The sequence below is a fragment of the Sinocyclocheilus anshuiensis genome, unplaced genomic scaffold, assembly GCF_001515605.1.
Source record: "Sinocyclocheilus anshuiensis isolate Anshui unplaced genomic scaffold, SAMN03320099.WGS_v1.1 scaffold913, whole genome shotgun sequence".
Classification (NCBI taxonomy): domain Eukaryota; kingdom Metazoa; phylum Chordata; class Actinopteri; order Cypriniformes; family Cyprinidae; genus Sinocyclocheilus; species Sinocyclocheilus anshuiensis.
This window is the reverse complement of record NW_015554131.1, coordinates 454,535-472,010: the sequence shown is the minus strand read 5'-3', so window position 1 is coordinate 472,010 and position 17,476 is coordinate 454,535. Positions and strand designations below refer to the sequence as shown.

The 17,476-nt window shown below is 35.3% G+C and overlaps 2 protein-coding genes and 1 pseudogene across 4 annotated transcripts in view; 1 reads left to right on the top strand and 2 right to left on the bottom strand.

Moving 5' to 3' along the window:
• LOC107670279 (protein NDRG1-like) overlaps positions 1-685 on the bottom strand; it is a 10,740-nt gene extending 10,055 nt beyond the window's left edge. The window contains exon 1 of the mRNA XM_016462826.1: positions 598-685. The gene's annotated coding sequence lies outside the window, so the exon portion shown is untranslated. The remainder of the gene's footprint in view (positions 1-597) is intronic.
• A 12,837-nt stretch (positions 686-13,522) lies between these two features.
• On the bottom strand, positions 13,523-15,401 carry LOC107670287 (forkhead box protein H1-like). 3 transcript variants are annotated; one of them, XM_016462850.1, is made up of 5 exons: positions 15,337-15,401; positions 14,738-14,912; positions 14,558-14,653; positions 14,233-14,446; positions 13,523-13,898 (listed from the first exon to the last, which is right to left on the bottom strand). In XM_016462850.1, exons 2-5 carry the CDS (start codon positions 14,891-14,893, stop codon positions 13,582-13,584), a joined length of 783 nt encoding a protein of 260 aa, XP_016318336.1. In that variant the 5' UTR covers positions 14,894-14,912; positions 15,337-15,401; the 3' UTR covers positions 13,523-13,581. The 3 variants fall into 3 exon arrangements, with proteins under 3 accessions (XP_016318336.1, XP_016318334.1, XP_016318335.1); XM_016462848.1 differs by having other exon boundaries at positions 14,738-14,996; positions 15,337-15,365; XM_016462849.1 differs by having other exon boundaries at positions 13,523-14,004; positions 14,339-14,446; positions 14,738-14,996; positions 15,337-15,365.
• Positions 15,402-16,407: 1,006 nt separating this feature from the next.
• On the top strand, positions 16,408-17,457 carry LOC107670290 (protein N-terminal glutamine amidohydrolase-like; annotated as a pseudogene).
• Positions 17,458-17,476: the final 19 nt, after the last annotated feature.

The window sequence follows — 17,476 nt, the reverse complement described above, 5'->3', positions numbered from 1 at the left end:
TATATATATATATATATATATATATATATATATATATATATGATATATCCCTAATGTAACATTTAAAACAAAAATTCAAAAGCTTTTATGGCAACAAAATATTCTATGGGGAAAAATTATCTATTAGTATTTCACAAATGCCTAACCTTGTATTTTAGCTATATCTGAAATGATGTCTCGGACTAAAAACTAAAGCAAAACAAACACAGTTAAGCTAGCTTTGCAGGCCAGAAAACCACTAGTTTAGTTAGTATATGTCGCACTGTTCGTATCCTATTTGTTTCCCCCACTCGAACTTACTCTACTTTGTTGACATATGCACGTGCAACCACAAGCCCGCGCGTAACACGATAAACAACATATTAAAAACGATTGCGTTTCGCTGTATTATCATAAACAGTGACTATACCAGCGTTTATTGGTGTCAGATGTTTAATTAAAACCTTTTATACCGGATATCTTTAGTTCAAAGCTGATAAATATACCTTGTTCGATATGTTTTAGATAAGGACTGCGGTTTTATTCGATACAGAAATAGTCAACATTTTAACATTAAAACGAATTTGAAAGAATAAAATAGCACTTTTTATGGCTTACCGGTTAATTGTCCACAAAATTAAAACAAGAAAATCCAACAAAACTAAAACGTTTCTGCAGAGTTTGAGAGTACAAACTTGACTACGTGCTGCTCGCGACAGGATGTTGCAGGCAATTTTATAAAGATGTGTGTTTAGTCAGTCCTGCCCACTCCTCCTTCTATTGGGCAACCTCACTGAGTCATGCCTTCCTTTCACAGCACTGCATGAGATATGAAAACAGTGTTCACTTGAGAAAACTGTCTTAATTATAGGACTGATCTTTCACATTACAATAAAACTTTTAAAATAAGCTATTGAAGAGACTAAAGTTGACTTTAGTGGTATTTGTACACCTGTGTTCTTCCGTCCCTGCATACTGGCATTTGCTGTAAACAGTAATACAGAATAATCTCAAAGCTGGTTATTGTTTTGAATCAGTAAAGTATTGTTCAGAGAAGTGCATGTGCATGTGTCTATGCGTGTGTGTCCTCTCTAACAGCACAATGCTTTCACTGTGGTTAGCTGATATGAGCCAGTGATAACAAGCACATTCACAATGGACACATTGCACAGAAACCATTATGCTGATCAACTCTCAAGAACCATTTACACCACAAACTGAATAAATGCAGAAAGAATTTACGTCTAAAGTTATGTTCAGCATGAGAGACTTTTCATAAACCAAAACTGTCATAAGATCAGAGTTATTTTTAAGTTGTTTGATGTAAAGATGGGCATTTGGCCAGGTGAAATTGTGTTGTGGAAAAATACTGAAACAATTTTTGACTAGATAAACTTTTATGACTTTAAGATTTATAGGCAAAATGCATATCGAATCAAAGAGTTGACTGCTTGGCTTAATAAACTGGGTTAAAGAGAATAATACTGATAAGGATTGTGGACTTTCACCTGACAGGTTCATATCTCTGTGTACTCATGGAGTGTTTCTCATGGAGTCTGGTGCTACACAAATTTGTAATCATCCACTACTGATTCTTAATTCTTATAATAATTTTACAAATCTGGAAAAATAAACTAAAATAAATTTAACACATACAGCTATAAACAACAACCACACAAAAAAAATATCTTACTTGCAGCCATTTCAAATTAAATATTATACCACACATTTTAAAGGATGTCATTCTGTTATGTCAGACCTTTGAGTTAAATTATGATTTATTTGAGGGTCAAATGTGTACATCTCTCACCTTTCTGTCAAGTCTCTGTTTTTCACTGAATCTGGGTTCATGACATTGGGTTCTATTCGTGTCCTTGTACTTGAAATACAGAGCAGGTTTCATCTTAAACACCTCATATCTGGTTTGCACAACATGTAGGTTATTGGATGTCTCGAAAAGAACAGATAAACATTGACCTCCCTCTCCCTACAGACTCTTGGCATCAGACAAATCAAAAGAATAAAAGGAGGTTCAAAACCAAAGGCCGTTTTCTATAGTGGCCATCCAAAAACAGGACAAAACAGTCATTATGTTATCATTTAAACCACGCAGACATGCCCACATCATCCGAATGAACATTACGGCTGGTATTGGCACACTAACAGTATAAAAGGCCTACACACCTTCCTTTCAGGTACTGAAAGGTCAGTGGGGGCTAGTTTGACGTAGAAATGTTGACTGACAAGAGTATAGTAGATTCTTGCCTTTGTCCCTTGCCCTTGCTGACTTGTAGGTCTACAACATGTCACCTATTCACAAACCAATCCTTTTCCTGTTAAGGCATTATTTTACACTTTAAACTACATTAGTCGAACAATAAATTCATAATTATATATTAGTAATACCCCAGTCATCCTGTTTCAAACCTCTGTCTAACATGCATACTCACAATCAGCTTAAACTGCTTTAGTGCAGACGCAGTATGTGATGCAATAACCGTAGTCAGATGTGGTATGAATCATACTAAGCCGTGATTCAGATGCACATGACATGAGAGGGCGCTCAGGACTGTCTGAGATGTAGGCCTCACCTCAACATATCACATAGTTCCTCAGAGCGGGTGCTACTCAGTTCAATGTCATGTATTACTGATTTACTAAAAGGGATAATAGGACGACTTCAAAGTTACACAGTGACAATAAACACTATTTACGGTGCATAATGGAACTGTTAAAGCACTTTATGGTCATTTTTATAAGTATTACGCAATGGATAAATCTCCAAAATGTGATGGTTTCATTCACAATGAAATAAACCAGATGCAGAATTAGGTCATGAAGTAGATGGTCAATAAATGATGAACTAGGTAATGATGTGCCAACACAAACTCTTACCAGTATGATCAAAGTATTATGGATTACGCATTAACGTGTGTGCGACTCATAAACAGACAATATAAACAAGCACATGCAAAAGAACTCAAGTTTTACTCCCAGCATATTACAATTACAAAAAAACTTGACCATTTATCAACTGTGAGAAGGTTTTTGTTATCAATTTATTGGTGTCACTGTTATATGTATAATATTTTTAGAGGTCGTTTCTGACTGAAACTTTTGTATCTGATTTTCGATCAGTTTATCAGTCCTTGTCAGTGGAACAACAATTAGAATTGCACTTTACTGCTCATTTCACTTTGATGCTTAGGATGATAAAGTTACTCAATAACTACAGCCATAACTTTTATGGCATAATTCTTTACTGTGAAAAGAAATGTTTAGTTTTCTAACTACTTTCTATACTAATATTACACAAATATTCCAAATTTTCCACCAAAATAATTGCAATCATAAAACCCTTATAAACATTTCCCTCCCTCCGGGCTTATGCATTTTCTGTGAGAAGTGCTAGATATTCCAGTTGTTTCTTCGTTTCTCGCAGCAGTTTTATCCAGACACACACCAAATAATAAACCACTCTGCGTGAATTATTTTTGCAGCTTCATCTTCACAAATTTGTGAAAGTGGGTTGATTTCCACCAGAGCTACTTTCTCCTGATACAGAGGGATCACCTGCATGAAAACTCCTTCTGCTCCATCATGTCCACTTTACTCTGACCTGGCAACATGGTAGCATTCCTGCTACAGGTCATTGCCTCTGCTGATAAGATGCAACCAATTACTGAAGTGGAAAATTGCTCTGACCTGACTTTGTTTTGTTTTCCATGAAAATAACCTTTAAAACAGGACCTAAACTCATTCACTAACAACTTGCCGAAGGCGACAGTGCAAGGTAACCAGCCACCATCCTTTCCAAACTGAATCTTTAGGTTTCAAATATTGCTTGACTGCAAAACAACAGCCTAGAAAGGTGCTAATTATTCTTGTCAGGCATGAATTGACAACATACATAACGGAGTATAGTATAGGCCTACCCATATTTCCATGTATTTTATTAGATGGGGAAACTGTTCCTGTGAGTGCAAGCAGGACCGCTGCACCACAGGAGCGACACAGATATTAATATTGCTGGAAACAGGAAAAATGAGTTTGGAATTTCTGTAAAAACAATTCAGAGATTCACATTCGGCTTCATCTTCCACAGCTGGAGAGGCCGAGTTCACATCACAGGCCCCTCTGGCCGAGTCTGTGTAGTGATTGAAAACTGAGTGCCTGACAAATCCCATGTTGAAAGTATCACCTTACGATGCTGAGAAGTTCAAAAGAGATGTTTTGCTCTTCTGCAAAGCTCATGATTTACAGTGCTTATAAGAATAAACACTGAAAGAAAGATTTCAAGTTTCATAGCAAAATAAATATACAATGAAGAAATTACTTACCCAATGTTTTTTTTTCAGTAGGCTAAACCTAAGCCAAAGGCAGTGGTAATAATTACTCCATTGCTGAGCTAGATTTGCTAGGGCAGTGTCTCTGTTAATCATTTTATCCACCTTTTGACCTTATAATCAGTCATAAGACTTTGGGCAATTTTCCTCTCCTGTCCACACAACATGCTCACAGCATCAAAACAAAAGCACATGATCACATGATCATAAACCCAAGTTAACTTATTTTCTAATGAAAGGTCAAGTCTTTATCTGAAAATATATTGAGGACAATAAATAAATAATCTCGTTTTGAAGTAAAGTTTTCTTTTCTTTTTTCTTTAATTTGTCATTTTTTAAATCACGCATCATAGGGTTAACATGATGTAACCGTCATGTAAAAGCCCTTGGCCCACCCATGAGATGTAGAAACACCGAAGAGACTTTAAGCAGTGCACTCAGCCCAACCAACGCAGCGTAAACCACCTGTACCATAAAACACTAGCGAGGAGCGTCTCGAACGTGGATGTCCTCACGTACTCAAGACGTGGCCAACGTGAGTGACTGCTGCGTCTGTGATGGGCTGGGCTTACTTGGACGGTGTGTAATAAGGATGATTATATTCTTACGTCATTGTCGCTGGTCGTGAAACAAGACCGTAGTGTCAATGACTGGTTAGATTATACGACTGTTTTTAGAGGAATTAATGTGTTAAAAGAAATGTTTCAAAAATATGCAAAATTCTTCTGTAAAGTGTTAAATGTTTGTTGAAATTTACTTTGCCTTGAGGGATTTAAACTGTTTGATACCAAGACCCCCAAAGCATGGGCGTAGCTTGTGGGGGGGCCAGGGGGGCCTGGCTCCCCCATAGCGATTTAAGAATTTTACTAAATATTTCTTTATAATTTTTTTTCTATGAAGTAGAATATAATGCAGTTAATAATACATGTAAAAGTGAATACGTAAAAGTTAATACATTTTAAATTGTTATTGTAAGTAAATTAATAAATCAAAACAAACTTAACGTCTCCCTCAATCTCATTTGCGTAAGAATTGTCACGTGACGAATTTGCATTTTGGTGGATAATAGACTTAACGGTAATGCTTGCCTGTTGTGTGGAATAAAATGATGTTCCGCGTTTTTAACAACATACACGAACTGCAGAGAAATCTGGAGACAACGAAAAACTCCGATGAAGATATTAATGCCGTGCTTAATGATTCCGGACCCGGACAATCAGATAAAGGTGATCCACAGGACGCAGCCGGTTTAGCCGCACACTACTTTTATGCCGACCATTTACATCCAAATGTTATTTAATTTTCACAGAACACAGCCTTTAAATAGATTTTAGAATATAAACCGTTTATCGTCTATTCAATAAGACTAAATAAAAAGTGTGCGCCTCATTGTGCATTAACTTGAATCAAGCCCAACAAATGTCTGTTTTAAAAACAGAGGATGAGTAATTCACTCCTTGATTTGCTTAATAAAAGCCTCCTTTGAGATCGTTTTGACAGACATGTTTATTGTGCATTTTAAACGTGTTTATTGCTAAGTTTAGTGTGGCAAAATAGAAGCACAGCTGTAATTCGTGGGCAATGTATGTGGTTACCATGACAACCTCACGCACTTGCCACTGCTCTATGTTAATATGTAGATTTACTCTTCCACCGGTTCGGTTTGGCCCCCCCAAACTCAAACGTCAAGCTACGCCTATAGGCTATGCGAGGCAGCGAGGGACCACCTTCCTGAAATATATAGCTAGTAGGTAGGCCTATATATTAATGTATAAACATTTATTATACTGTGAGAAAAATGTTAAACATGATATTATGTATAGACTAGGCTACAACATAACAAATTTTGTTTACAAAATTAAATGACTGCATTTTTATTGTCTAATATTAATATTTAAAGTAGTTTGCAGTGTTAAATATGTAAAGCTAAAGAGAAACATTATCAAATTAAAATATTGTGAATATTGTTAATAATATTGTGAGCAATTGAAGTCTAAAATCTGAGAAGCAGTAACCTAAATCCCATTCCTGTATGTGGTGATGTAAAACTTGAATCATAGTTTTCACAAGAGAGTGAGATGCTGCTGTCGTGTCTCCGCCTCCTGTTGGCTGGTGGTGCATTCAACTGCATATATCTAGTAACAATTACAACATTTAGCCTATACATTTATTCATTTAACAGACGCTTTTGTACAAAGCGACTAACAAATGATGACAACAAAAAGATCTAGCTATCATAAAGAGACAAATAAAACACGAGAAATGCCTGTAATACAACGTTTTAGACATCGTTAGTAGGGAGGGACTATAAGGAAAAGTGAAAGCTTTTTTTCCCCCTCCAGTATGCGGTTACGTCCTCACGGAAGAGATGAGTTTTCAGGGTCATTACAATAGGCTATAAAATTATCTTACAATATATAAATGCATTACAATATAAAACATGAGACAGTAGCTTATATATTCTGTCTCATTTATTTAGCCTATTGTTATTAGCTTAATTTATAAAGAGATCAATTCTACAGCACACACAAATAGCTTGTTTTGCGAACTTAATCCATGACAATCAGTCAGAAGAGGAGTTGAGGTGTCATAATCTGTCAACCTTCCATAATCCACGTGGAAGAATTCAGAAGACTGCTAATACTGACAGTCCAAGCATGTAACATCAGTTCCAACAGCACTCTTTCAAACTAAACATCTGAGACAAATATTAATCATGTGATTAAACAATAAGACTAGGCCTACTTCCTGGTAACACCTGTGTTTAGAGTACCGCTATTTCAGTAGGCTATTGATATCTCTGTCTGTCTGCACTAAATACCAGAGCACCAGAGAGAGAGAGAGAGAGACACACACACACACACACCACACACACACACACACACACACACACACACACACACACACACCACATTGAATTATAAATTGTTCGTAGAATTCTAAAATGTTAATTTGTTTTACTTTTTAAATGTATATACATGCATGTTTTTGTTGCATATATATCTGTTCTAGATTCAATGTAAACACTATGCTTTGGCAATACATTGTAACAATTGTCATGCCAATAAAGCACACAGTGAATTGAATTGAAAAAATTGAGAGAGAGAGAGAGAGTCTGTGGTGTATTTGCTGTCACTTCTTTGCATGGCCAGTTGTCAGTTGAAATGGCATTCATTGAACAGTTTTGAACATCTAAAGAAATATAGGACAGAAATATTTGAATAATAATCACATAGACTAAGTGTTCTTCATCTGCACTAAAAAAAGGTGTAGAAACAATTTTCACTCAGAAATTGGTAGTTAATTTCACAGTTAATTACAAAGAAACGGCGAATGACTAACAAGGTGAAAGTGTAAATAGTACTGAAACAGTGCTTTCTTGTAAATCATATTCCAGTAATCTTTGTTTTATTTACAACTTCAGAAAATCTTCTTTTAAAGTGTGTGTTTTGGGTAAATAATGCAGAATCATGATGTTATTGGGAGCAGTGGAAACTCGTTAGACAAAAAAGGTTTCAAGCCATCAAAGTTACTGCTGTAAATGTATTGTACCGTTTTTAAATATTGGATATCTCAGAAGATAATATCTCCCGCTGAAAGTACCCAAAAATTAAATGCCTTTGACCTTGAAACTTAAAGGAAACAGGCCAAAATTGACTTACATTAGCCTATTAATTCATTAACGATATATAGACCTCAACACTGTTTGGAAATGAACTGTAATTTGTGTTATTTCTATTGATCTCATTTCTAGTCTTTTAAAAGCTGATGTCAGTTTTGGCCTGTTTTCTGAAACCAGCAGTAACTTTGATAGCTTGAAACCTTTTTTTTTTTTGTCTAACTAGTTTCCATTGTTTCCAATAACACCATGATTCTGCATTATTTGCCCAAAACACACAATGTATATATATATTTAAAAAAAAGTTGTAATATAAAACAAAGATTACTGGAATCAAAGGTTAATGGAATATGTTTGACAAGAAAGTATACTGTTTTAGCTTAAACTTTCACTGCGTTAGCTATTTGCCATTTCTTTGTAATTAATTGTGAAATTTACTACCAATTTCTGAGTGAAAACTGTGTCTATGCCATTTTTTTTCAGTGCAGATGAAGAACACTTCAGTATGTGATTATTCAAATATTTCTGTCCTTATATTCTGTAGATGTTCAAATTACATGAATCACTAAGCTCGCATAAAAAATATATTTTTTTTTAAATGTCGGTTCAATCCACAACCTTTATACTTGTAATTTACTATACGTGACCCTAGACCACAAAACCAGTCATAAGTAGCACAGGTATAGCCAACAATGAATCGTATGGGTCAAAATTATTGATTTTTATATTGAATTTTATTTTATGCCAAAAATCATTAGGATATTAAGTAAAGATCAGGTTCCATGAAGATATTTTGTAAATTTCCTACCGTAAATATATCAAAACCTAATTTTTGATTAGTAATTTGCATTGCTAAGGACTTAATTTGGACAACTTTAAAGGCGATTTTCTCAATATTTGTATTTTTTTGCAGCCTCAGATTCCAGATTTTCAAATAGTTGTATTTCAGCGAAATATTATCCTATCCTAACAAACCATACATCAATGGAAAGCTTATTTATTCAGAATTGATATATTATTTATATCAAAACATTTACCCTTATGACTGGTTTTGTGGTCCAGGGTAACATATTATTTGCTTTATGGTTTAATATATTAAAAAAAAAAGCTAATATTTATAGTAATCTTTCTTTTATTTACAACTTTACCTTACAAAAATATTTTTTTACAGTGTGTGGTTTGGGTAAATAATGCAGAATCATAAAAAATATGTTTACAGTGTGTTTTGGGTAAATAATGCAGAATCATGGCGTTATTGGGAACAATCGAAACTTGTTCGACAAAAAAGGTTTCAAGCATTCAAGTTACTGCTGGTTTCAGAAAACAGGTCAAAACTGGCATCAGCTTTCAAAAGACTAAAAATGAAATCAATAGAAATAACACAAATTATAGTCCATTTCCAAACAATTTTATACTCCCGAGTTTAGGTCTATATCGTTAATGAATTAATAAGTCAATGTTCTTTAGTTGCTTTAATGTAATTTACATCAATATCCAACTTTAACATTTTACCGCCACCCCGTGGCAAATGCGAAAATAAACCTTGTGCCGCAAACAGTGGCGTGGCAAGTCAGCCCCGGGCCCATATGCAAAAAAATTTGTATGGGCCCCCCCAAACGTTATTGGCTCCAACTCGGTTAACTTATTGTTGATTTTTCTGAAGTGATTAACGTTACCTGTATTCACAAGCTGTTTTATTTACGGTATAAATGCTTGGAAATAATATTTAACGTTTTCAAGTCCATTCATCATTTGTAGCACGCAAGCCACCCAATAATCGCAATAAGCTTTGTGCTTTGTTACTTATATTAAAACACAAAGTGTCAGCCTTCTGTCAACTTTATAATAAAATACTACAAACAATAAATGTGTTTTTACGCTTCTAAATTTGCTGTGAGATATACGTTCAAGCAGCATTTGAATCAATTATATTTTCCACTTTAATATCTGCAGTACGAAATAAACATGAATAAATATTTGAATGCATGTTGAAAAAATCTGAACAATTTAATACAAACGAATGTTTCATGAAATCAATCAATTAGAGCTTCAAAAAACGTAAATAAGCCTACCTCTTATTGTTGTTTTTTTATGTTAAATGTGAAGAATGACAGGTTGACTTTTTATTTTATATTATTTTATTTTATTTATACATTTTTGGCGGAGTATAGGTGGAATTCTCACATTAACTTCACGCAATAGGCCTATAACCTGATTTTATTATCGTAATTTTGACTTTATTCTTAAAATATTATGACTTAATCTTATTTTTTAACATGGTACTAAAATGCCGCCATAGGCTATTTGTACTGCATGCAAACACAATCTTGGCACAGAAGCCCAAAAAACAATAAATAGGCCTAAATAAATAAATACTAAGGAGATAATTGAATGATTTATTAATGAACTAGTATTTTCTGAGTCAGTGTCACAAGATGAAGTTGACGATCCTTACTGCCATCTCCTCAGGACGTGCGCCTTTAGAGAGAAATACATCTTTACGGATTAGCCTACATTAGATCGAAGAAGAAGAAGAACAACGTCATAACGACAGCTGAAATCAACGTGGTTTAAACGATGGATCTGCGACACAGGTACCATGGTTTCGGGAAACAGTCGTGACTAGCTAGTTCGTTTCCACAACGATGCATCGTACTATGGTGGTTAATCAGCGAGTTACGTAGTTGTACGGGAAACGCACCCCTGCTCAAGACCAAGACGACAGAAAGTGCATCCTGTTTGTTTTCCTTAATTATTTTACAAAAGCACAGGTTTTTGTTGATATTGCTTGTGAGTGCACACAAATAAAAGTAGACCCTTTACAATTCCGAGCAAAAATGAGCAAAAATGACGGCAAATGTTAAGTTTCCACTCTTCAGAAAAAAATGCAAGTGATCCCGCAGGCGCTTCCATGTCCTGCAAAGCGCGCTTCAGCTTCCACTGTGTTTAACCTAAACCACAACGTAACATTAATGTAGACCTACATACCGGTATCTAAATATGATTTTATAATTTTATGCTATAGACCTACCACATTACCCTCCACTGGATGTAGAATGAGCAGAAATAGACTACATTTTGGCATTTTATAATACTAATGTGGATATTTTAGTGAAAGTAACTCAAAAGTAACTCAAAAGTAGTGTAACGCATAACAATTCAGAGACAGTAATATTGTAATGTAACTACTTTCAAAAGACAGTAACTAGTAATATATAATGTATTACATTTTGGAAGTAACTTGCCCAACACTGCTAACAGCACACATTTATCTAGGTTACATATTTAAATTAATATTGTGAATTGCATGAAGGGTTTTATGTCTATAGGTTTTATTTTAGGCAAGTCATGTTGATTTGAGAAGGCTAAATTGATCAAACACATGCTCAACTCAGTCCGCCGCTGGCCGCTTGGTCGTTACTTTAAAAATACAACAACAACAACAACTTGAATTTAACAAACATAAAATGTTCCAAACATATTTCTAAATTAACTTAATAAAGAAACGAAAAGAAATATAACCACTTTGCCATTAAGAACCAAAACTGGACTATTTGCTGCAATAGCAGCTGTGCAAAGGGGAAGAAAGAGAGAGAGAGAGAGAGAGAAAAAAAAGACACGGGCTCGGGTCAGACTCAGGCCGAGAATTCTGATAAGCTGTCGGAAGGGCCGGGATCTATTCATTCCCTCGTTTCAATTAAAGGTTCCCCCTCGGCTCGGTTCCTGTTGCTGGAATTAGATGGTTGAGATGACTGCAGAGCCGGATTCTACATTTGTGAGATGGACACACTCCTGTTATTTTCAGTTCATTGGAGAAAAGGATAAGAATGCATAGTCAGGTGCAATATGTGCGACACCAAACTCTCAACATGGAGAAATAGCACGAGTAAAACCTGGAAACACCTGGACTGGTGCCACTAGCACTAAGCTATCGGAGAGAGCTGCGGGGTCGGAGAAGAGAAAAAGGCGGCGGACGAGTGCAGACAAGCAACAAAAATTAAGTTTAACTAAAAATAAAATCTGTTTTTATTAAATCATAGTGTTGTATATATAAAATGAATGAATATGCGAAGAGTTTGGTTCATAGGCTATTTGTGTGGCGCGGCGCTATATGATTTTATAATTTTATTCTATAGACCTACCACATTACCCTCCACTGGATGTAGAATGAGCAGAAATAGACTACATTTTGGCATTTTATAATACTAATGTGGATATTTTAGTGAAAGTAACTCAAAAGTAACTCAAAAGTAGTGTAACGCATAACAATTCAGAGACAGTAATATTGTAATGTAACTACTTTCAAAAGACAGTAACTAGTAATATATAATGTATTACATTTTGGAAGTAACTTGCCCAACACTGCTAACAGCACACATTTATCTAGGTTACATATTTAAATTAATATTGTGAATTGCATGAAGGGTTTTATGTCTATAGGTTTTATTTTAGGCAAGTCATGTTGATTTGAGAAGGCTAAATTGATCAAACACATGCTCAACTCAGTCCGCCGCTGGCCGCTTGGTCGTTACTTTAAAAATACAACAACAACAACAACTTGAATTTAACAAACATAAAATGTTCCAAACATATTTCTAAATTAACTTAATAAAGAAACGAAAAGAAATATAACCACTTTGCCATTAAGAACCAAAACTGGACTATTTGCTGCAATAGCAGCTGTGCAAAGGGGAAGAAAGAGAGAGAGAGAGAGAGAAAGAAATGACACGGGCTCGGGTCAGACTCAGGCCGAGAATTCTGATAAGCTGTCGGAAGGGCCGGGATCTATTCATTCCCTCGTTTCAATTAAAGGTTCCCCCTCGGCTCGGCGGGCCCACAATACGCCCGGGCCCATATGCACCTGCTACAAGACGCTACGCCCCTGGCCGCAAAGCAAACATGTTTTTACGGGAAAGTATAGCTCCTCCACTATTATGTGAGCTTTATCTTGGACGATGTACTAATCACCGATTAACATAATGATCGACCTGTTTTGATTGACGAGGACAAACATTATGTTAATGCTATGTATGTGAAATAGGCTAGGCTACATTGTTTTCTGAGATCTCACTTTGTGAAATGTTATGTTAATGTTTGGGATTGATTTAAGTTCACCTGTTAGCCTAACAAATACCGGACATCAAGATTTTTTTTTTCTAATAGACTATAGGCCTATGTTTTCCTAAATTATAATAAGAATAATTAGACATTTTTCACTTTAAGCTACAAACTTGGAAAAGTTAAGTTAAAACTATTTAATATGGCTGAAATCATGTTTAAAAGATCAATTATTTCATGTTTCTCCGTTATAAGTCATCAAACTGTGTGTTTAAAAATATGTAATGTCAGCCTTTGGATGTGTTCCAAATGTTATCCGTTATAATGATGTTCTATAAATAAGATATAGTACTCTGAAGTAGTATATATGATATAAAAATTAGAATATTTAAATAGATTAGGCCTATATCATGATAGACTACATACAATAGCCTATTTATGCTATCAGAAAATGCCTTAAGATAATGTCATCAAGCAAAGTAAACAAAAATGTGAAAAAGTTTGTTTTATTAAAAAAAGAAAAAAATAACAAAAACAAAGTGCAATTTCTTCCTATTTATATGTGGTCATTCTGGCTGTTCACCAGCTGACATATCTAGTATCATACATTAAAGGAGAGCTAAAGAGAACATGGTGATTATATGTGATATGTGGAGGCAGAGACGGTCCGAACTGAGGTCCTGAAGATAGACGAGGTCTTTTCGCTGAGGCCAGTTCACATCCTACTGCTGAAACAGTAGCTTCATATTCATAAACGTTTTTTCTCTTGGTCGTTCCACGCTGTGCGTCTATGTAGTGTGCATGTTCCTCCAAACGCGTGCTGCGCATGCGCTTCACTTCGCGGTCGCTCTTCAATAACGAATCTATGGAAAAAGGGCCTGTAAATTTGCCTTCACTTTTGTTTTCTGTGACCTCGCAGGCTGGAGTAAGAGGCTCAGGGGCATAAGAATTGTCTTCACACTCATCCACCGGTTGTGTCGGAATCGACAGGCCAGGGAATATGTTGATTAGATGCAGTAATATTGTAATGTAACTACTTTCAAAAGACAGTAACTAGTAATATATAATGTATTACATTTTGGAAGTAACTTGCCCAACACTGCTAACAGCACACATTTATCTAGGTTACATATTTAAATTAATATTGTGAATTGCATGAAGGGTTTTATGTCTATAGGTTTTATTTTAGGCAAGTCATGTTGATTTGAGAAGGCTAAATTGATCATTCACTTTTGTTTTCTGTGACCTCGCAGGCTGGAGTAAGAGGCTCAGGGGCATAAGAATTGTCTTCACACTCATCCACCGGTTGTGTCGGAATCGACAGGCCAGGGAATATGTTGATTAGATGTTTGAAATGTCGGCGAAACATTTTTGGAGTAATGCCATTTTCATCCACTTTCCAGAAATTCTTTTTAGGATTTGGATAATCCGGATCGACTGGCACCTATAAACACACAAACATAGAAAAGTCTGTTACTAACAGTAGCCTATACACGTGTATTGTAACTCGTTGCCTCAAAATAAAATATAAATTTAATAAATTTAATAAACTCACCTTTGCAAAACACCTGTTTGATGATAGACAGACTCTGATGTTGTTCTCAATGCCCTTTTTGTCTCCGAAGACAAATGGTTCCAGCTTTTTCATTATCTGCACAAATAGGGCATATGTTAGCATGCGTCAAGACTGCGGAGTCTTATATTTAGCAGATTTACGACTTTTAGGTCATGTTACCTGTTTGAACGTGAGCATCTTGTCTGGTGAATCTTGAATTGCGTATGCAATAAGTCCGATGTAAGTTCCCGTAGTGTATCTTTTGTATCTCCTTCTTGGAACGCCACTTGATTCTGCCAACAGACCGCGGAGTCCTCCGTTCACACCGTTAGTCATGATGAGCTTCTGGTCCAGACTGAAAACCGAGGAGATCAGGCCCCATTTATAGCCATGCTTTAGCTCTCAATGGTCTAAAGGTGTTGCATTCTGTTAGTAAGTGCTGTTCATAAAAACGAGGTGTTAATGGCTGGGCGGTTTCTTATTCCTCTAAACATTCATTGCAACAAGAATTGAGGTTAATTGTTGATTTACTTGTTTTTTTAGTCTAAAACATTGGGCCTGATTTGTTTGATACAAAATGAGGTAACCAACAGTGCAAAGTTCAGTGGTGGAATGTAATTTCCCCCCAAATTAAATAGGTCCACAGTGTAAGTTAATTCAGTTTGCTAAGCGAAGGCTAGAGCCTTATGCGTTGTTTGATTTGAGAAACAAGTAGGCTATAAAGAAGACAACATCTGATTAAAAATAGCTGATGTAGAATTGTTTGTTTGTTTACTTACTTTCAAACCCTACATATTAATTTAATATTTCAACGCCGCCACGGTGTTTTTTATATGCCAAAGTTTGTATTCAAATTAGTTAAAATTTGAATAACCCATGTCAGTTATCTGAATCAGGTGTGTAGGCCTACGTCTTTATAAAAGGCCACACCACTGTTTCTGCTACAGATAAAAATAGAAAAGTTACGACTTTTAATCGCACAATTCTGAATATAAGCTCGCGATTCTGAGCAAAAAGTCGTAGCCTAATTGTGAGCTATAAAATTGCGAGGAAATTTTTTTTGAGATTTTTGAAGGAAGTCTCACCAAAGTTGCATTTAGTTAATTATAATACAGTAACATTGCGAAATATTATGAAAATGTTATAAAAATGTTTTGTTAAATGTAATTCATTCATGTCATTAGGCCTACTCCAGTCTTCAGTGTCACATGGTCTTTTAGAAACAATTCTATGCTGATTTGAAACATTTACGGCCTATAGCCTAATTATTATCTGATTCATATTTTTGTGGAAACCGTGAAACATTCTAGTCAAGATTATTTGAATAGAAAGTACAAAAGAGCAGAATTTATTATCATTATAATCGGTCATTGTCAATTAATTTAATGCAGCTGTAAAGTAAAGTAGCCTATTGATGTATTTAAAAAAAATGTATCTCTTACTGACTCCGAACTTTAAACAGAAGTGTGTAGCCTAACACAGGTAAATAATAAGAGAAACGTATCTTTGTTGTGAAAATGTAGAATTAGGTTGGTTTAACCCATCAACCATTTTAGGCCTGTTTGAAAGAGATGTCTAATTGCACATTATCTACCGCTAACGTGTTTTTTAATTGTGCTTTTAGACTAGCGAAATCGTTGAACAATTACAGTGATAATTGCGCACATTACATTTGCAATTCACATGAGGACTGTTCGCGCGTCATCCCATTGACACACCGGAACGACCAACCTGTCTAAAGTTTCTTACGGATACGGACAAAATAAACTGTAACAAACACCATTATATCTGTTTTTTCGTAATGTCGTTATAATCAAAATACATCATAGTATAACACGTGAATGGGAAGAATGAAAGAAGGAAGCGCCTCGTCTGAATATATAATTATCACTCATAAACCAGTGTCCAGCTGCTACTGGTAGGTGTAATATCACATTAGCACCTTCATTTTTATTAAATTAACAATATATTTTATTTTTTTCTGCAGTGAGGAAAATGTATGTAAAATGTGTGAATATGTCAAGGATCAGGGCGCTTGCTCGTTGGATGAAGTATGTAGTCTTTATATCTAATGAAAGAAAAATGGTGAGGCTGACTAACGTCTCTACGCATATATAACGATCATGTTAGTGTACTGTATATATATATATATATATATATATATTTGTGTGTGTGTGTGTGTCATTTTACAATTAATGCAGATACCCATTTGGAAACAAAAATACAGTCGAGGGGATCAACCAGTAATCTGGGTAAGAGCATTTTTTAATAAGGAAAAATTATCGTAGATTTTTTTTAATTTACCTTTTACTAATATATAATATTTTTGTGCACCTGCCTTTAGGATTACCATGTTATTCTTCTACACGTAAATAAACAAGGACAGAGCTATATATATGATTTAGACACCATCCTTCCCTTCCCTTGCCTATTTGATGGATATTCAAAGGAGGCTTTTCGTTCTGATGAGCATTTAAAACCTGCTTTCTTCCGATCTGAACTGCATTGTAACAAAAAGTTTATAATACTAGCCATATCAACGGTTATCTGCTGCATTTCAGGAAACTTCGTGTCATACCAGGCGACACCTACTTGAAAAAGTTTGCTTCTGATCGGTCACATATGAAGGATTCAGTTGGGAACTGGCGTATGCCGCCCCCACCATACCCATGTTTAGAGACATCAGGTTTGTTGTAAAATTATTTGTGTTATTTGCCACAATTCTGTAAATATCATGATTTGAGTTCTTCTTCCTCTTACAGTGTATGTGTTCTTTTCACAGAATCTAAAATGAATCTCGATGACTTCATCTGCATGGATGCTCGAGTGGGATATGGAGAGGTTTACAACCTTTCAGACTTTGTTCAACACTTTGGAGTTAAATAAAAAAAAAATGTTGATGTTGAAAAATTTACATAG